Source organism: Cyprinodon variegatus, unplaced genomic scaffold (assembly GCF_000732505.1).
Source record: "Cyprinodon variegatus isolate N-32 unplaced genomic scaffold, C_variegatus-1.0 Scaffold799, whole genome shotgun sequence".
Classification (NCBI taxonomy): Eukaryota; Metazoa; Chordata; class Actinopteri; order Cyprinodontiformes; family Cyprinodontidae; genus Cyprinodon; species Cyprinodon variegatus.
This window is the reverse complement of record NW_015151252.1, coordinates 31,931-37,065: the sequence shown is the minus strand read 5'-3', so window position 1 is coordinate 37,065 and position 5,135 is coordinate 31,931. Positions and strand designations below refer to the sequence as shown.

Here is a 5,135-nt window from a genome sequence, read left to right as displayed (position 1 = left end):
CAAGCGATACAAGGCGTTGTCTATATAAGACTCAAACTCACTGCGGATCCAGACATTTGAATTGAGAAAGCTTCCTGGAGAGGTGGCGAAACGTCTTCAAGTTTTTGAAACCAAGTCCAGTGGATATTTTTTGAATTTTTACGGACTTACTAAAAATCCCTGAATCCAAATGGTCCAGGTGCAGGTTGAGTGAACTTTTTATTAGATAATACATTCATAACATTTCAAGTTATCCTTTACAGAGACAGACAAAAACAGACACAAACTCTGGTAAAAACATAACCTCCTTGGCGGAGGTAATAATGGACACATGGGAAGAGAACTATATCTCAAATCCAAAAAAAAAAAATTGAATTGAGGGCCTACTGAACATAATGAGCAACAATGAAAATAATGGAAAACAAAGAAATACAATTAAAACTATAACCTAACACCTTAGGATTGTGACACACTCTAAGTTCAGTGAATAGCCCTACAAAAGTCATAAACATTCAGCATAGGTACTGCCTGTTATGACATTATCAGCTTTCCCTGTTTTTTTTGTTTTGTTCTATTTCTCTTTCTTCACGGAAATGCTGCCCCTTCCTATTTCTTTACAATTAGCTTACAAACTAAAATATACATATGGTGTCCATCAATACTGGTTTAGCCTTTGACATTTTGTGTATCTGTAGGCGATCTTTCAAAAAAAATGAAGATTTCAGACAACGGTGCAATGGTTTCTTCATTGATCTACTTTCTACTATGTGCTTCCAAGACAACAAACCACCAAGCAAAGAAGTAATAACACATCTGTTGTCCTTCCTGAGGATTGAGACAGGTATTGCTTCAGAGGTTTCTCCACCAAAATACCAAAAAATGTTGTCATGATTACCTTATTCGTTAACCATTCATATTTGTCACATTGCAAAATGTATCTCTATGTCTATCCATTTTCTTTGCATTGCATGTTGACATTTATAGATGTTGTTGGGTTCTAAGAACAATGAATAGGTCTACTGTTTAAGCAACTAATAAAAATTATAAGCTTTAGTATAAACGTTTCATGTCACTAATTTCTTAGTAAAAGTTTTTTAAACAGAAAATAAACAGGTCCAGACCAAACACTTGTCACCTTTTGATGAGTCACCTGATAAAAACCCTGTGGTGCGATCTGTAATCCTGAAACTACTGCTGAAATTCAGGTCAGTTAGCAAAATGTTTCTCCATGTAATTGACATTATATAAATTAATGTAATTGTAAAGAAATTAAGATTTTTGTGAGATTATACTCATCTTCCTATTAGTGCTAATTAAGTTAAAACATTGTTACATTTTTGCTAAAGTCAAAGTTAAACTTGAGCTTCACAGTATCTCCTCCTACTTTTTTTAATGATCAACACCTTTATTTCAGCTTTAATGAAGTCCAGGAATATTTGCAGCAGCATTTATCAACAGTTGAAGACAGCAGATTTGTGGATGATGACGATAAATCAGAACTTTATACCTTATATATCAACTGTTTAGAGGTAAAAACTTCCCTAATTTGTTCCATTTGGTTCCACCAAATAGTTGATGATAAATGAGGTAGATCTCAAATAATTTGCAATGAAAAGTATGCTGCAGCTAATTGGAAATAGATGTTAGAGCTGAAGTGATTGTGAAATAATTTTGCAGGATGCTATGTGGGAGAAGATGTCTCTTGGAAACAACAACACTGAAGAAATACAATTTTACAGAAGGGAAACAAAATTTCTCTGCTCTTGTGTGAGGGAAGTAACTTCCATTTCAAGTACAGTGTCTATTCAACAGCTGCAATACATTGCCCAGTTGCGCCTGATACTAACAATGGCTGCCCAGCTAATCAGCAACAAACTTTCTGGTGAGACATACCTTGTTTATTGTAACAGTTTATTATTTGCATTAGTAAGAAAAATATCTAATTTTCCCTACCATTTCAGACAAAATTGTCCCAAGTGAAGCAAGTGACTTTCTAAACACAGTGGAAAAATTCTGTGTGGAAAGTGACAATGATTGGTACCGTGTTTACTTGATTCGTAAGATCAGCGAATTGCAGGGTGTGGAATGTGTTCAGTCTTTGGTTAAACAAGATGTATTTATTTGGCTTTTTCCAGAGGAGATCAAGAACCAGGTATGTGATTACCTTCTGCTTAGGAACTCTGTTCTAAAACTGAACCATAAAATTATTGAACATACATCCAGTCTTAGACTTTTCATGCAACAAGCCATTTGTAGACAAGTATTCGAGTAGGAAATCGTTAATTTTTATTGATCATGATTTGAGAACAGGTAATGATCACACAATGTCTTGACTTATATAGTTTATTTTTGCATTTTGAACCTTGTTCATTTTTATTAGCAGAGTACAGATGGGGGCCTGATCGACCATTTTCTGGTATATGGTGAGGAATATAAAACAGTTAGGGAAGCAGTTGTAAAGGCTTTAATGGATGGGGAAGTTGAGCGGATAGAAGAAGTATTGGAGGTATTTCTTTACTATCTTAATGTTTAATCTTCTTTTAAACGTTTGGTTAGATGTGACTACCAATCCATTGGTAGTTCATTGATCATCTCCCATTTGCATTCATTTTCATTTTTTTTGTCAATTTTTTTTCTTCCTCTTGTTGCTTATTTAGCAATGTGAATCATCAAAAATAAATCGAACAGTGTTTATCCTTTTGGCTCTTTTCCGTGAGGTTACAACTCTGTACAGATCACCAAATACGAATCTTCACCCCACAACTGAGGTATGACACATCCTGTATATTGTATGCGAAGTAATCATATCCCTTGAACATTTTTTATGTTTTGATGCCCATAACACATATACAACAAACCCTTTGTAATACATACACAGTCAAGATAACATGTGTATTCCCCCGTTTATAATACATTCAGGCCATAGGAACATTTGGCAAGCTCTTGTTTCCGTTACAACTGGTCCCTAATCGTGTATGTTATCACTGAGTGTTGACACAAATTCGTAATATATACCAACAATTTTACTTATTTTCAAAATTTTCAATTTGGCAACTTCTTAAGGAGCAAAAGACTTTTTAAATTATTTTAATATACCTATATATAAATTCAGTCAAGGGTTTAAGGCTTTTGAATTACAAAAACAAACTTTGTAACTGGCTTAAACAATAAAATTTTTATGGTTTGCATAATGTCCACCAGCTGTCTGTTCAGACTAACAAAGAATATAATTATTCATGATAAACATTGTTAATATGAAAAAGAAATAATTCTGGAAGTGTTTCTAAGAAATATTAAATGTATTAATCAACGCTACTCAAACTCATGTTGAAAATTCAGTATGAATAATTTTGGACTTGACAATATCTTTTCATTAAAGAAAATGTCCCTAATTGTTTTAGTTTTCATTGCATATATTTCAGTCTACATTTTAATTTTACTATTTTTTTTTTGTTTCCTGTAGAATATTCAAGCATTTGATGAATTTATCCAGAGATCAACCTTTTTGTTTAACAAAGAAATTAGGGACTTTGCATCCGCCTTGGTCAACAACACATTGGGAACACTTTCCATCCAATCAGGCCACACTCTTGCAGATAATATTGTATATGAGCTGGTCATCCACCTGGCTGTTATTCTGCTCACCACAAAACATGTGTGGCTTTCACCTCTAAAGCAGCTTGGTTTTTTTCCTGATAAAATGCAGGTATATGTCTTTTAATTACTGTTTTCTCTCCTGAAAATTGTTATTGCTCAATTGTCTTCTGTTGTCTTTTATACTGTCTTACTAGACTAATTTTATTTGATTTTTAAAAATTTAATTGAGGGGCATTGTATTTTCCAAACACTGGTACTTTACAAAAACAAAACAAAGAAGTGTTTGTTGAACATTTTTTGGGCAGTAGTTAAAAAATATATATTATCAATTGTCTGAAAGATAAAATATTTAACTGGATGACAATGGATATCAATAATTTCACTGATAAATTTAATTTTAATAAAAATTTGAAAAATACAGTTTAATTGTACTTTATTTTAAAGGGTGCTTTTATACCTACAATGCCTGATGATATGATGGCTGTGGTTCAAGCAGCAATAAAACAACAGAAGGCTTGCCTCACCTGGTATGGTAAGCATTACTCTTTTCTTTCATTGTGTCTATTAAGTTTTATAAAACCCTTTCAGCAGGTAAAGTTTAAAAATGCATGTTGAAAAACAACATAGAAATAAATCATAATTGATGAAACTGTTCTGAAAGTGGGAACATTTTGTCCAGCTCAACCCAGACTCCCTGAAAAATGTGTAATACCTGAATTTTCTAGTATTCAGTAAGATTATGAATCTCTTAGCAAAGACACTATTTGCTGCACCATCAGAAGTGTGAATTTGGCATTAAAGGATAATACGCACATTTTCATAACCTTCCCTGGTCACAGAAAAATCCACTTCATCAAGGAGAAACTCTACAATATTGCATGTAACAAGAATTAGGCTACACATCAGAAATTATACTGTGGAACAGGTGAATTATTGTTTTATTTTTCGATGATGGATTCCCTAATGCAATTGGTGCACTTGACTGCACAAACAGTAAATGCCCCTCTGGACCACATGAAGAATATTTTATCTTAAAATCCTAATAACGCAGATGATAACTTAGCCACATGAAAAACTCACCACGTAGAGTGAATGATTTGTTCTTTGTTAGTAGGCCTGCAGTTTTTCAATCAATCAAACCAATCAATCAATCAATCTTTATTGTCAACTACAATTTACATTGCAATCGAAATTTCAGTTTCAGTACAAACCATTTATCATAATACATCACATACATTCGGGTGGGGGGACTGAGAGAGCGAACGCATTTACTGAGGCCATGCGTGCCACAGAACGCTACCATTGATGCATTCTTATGGGTTGTCAAGTTCCCACCTGTTACCTGGCTTACCAGGTCCCAGGCAGTTACTTATTGCTCTGCCTTTATCTCTGTGGAAAGATAGCAGCCACATTCAGGAAAAGGGGGGGAAGCATATTTCACACATAATCCTTGACAGGATACAGCTTGAGATATAAAAAAAGACTCAGCACAAGAAAAGCACATAAAAACACGAGGCAGACATTTCAGCAGAGGGTCACATCAGTATCATGGGTTAGGG

General features: G+C 34.0%; 1 protein-coding gene across 1 annotated transcript in view; it reads left to right on the top strand.

The window, feature by feature from the left end:
• The window catches only part of LOC107098671 (E3 ubiquitin-protein ligase RNF213-like), a 66,319-nt gene that overhangs the window by 44,129 nt on the left and 17,055 nt on the right, over positions 1 to 5,135 (top strand). Inside the window, 9 exon segments of the mRNA XM_015396455.1 lie at positions 675 to 820; positions 1,082 to 1,184; positions 1,394 to 1,508; positions 1,657 to 1,861; positions 1,941 to 2,131; positions 2,363 to 2,485; positions 2,637 to 2,747; positions 3,443 to 3,685; positions 4,021 to 4,108. Of these exon segments, the coding sequence (XP_015251941.1) occupies positions 675 to 820; positions 1,082 to 1,184; positions 1,394 to 1,508; positions 1,657 to 1,861; positions 1,941 to 2,131; positions 2,363 to 2,485; positions 2,637 to 2,747; positions 3,443 to 3,685; positions 4,021 to 4,108 (1,325 nt within the window).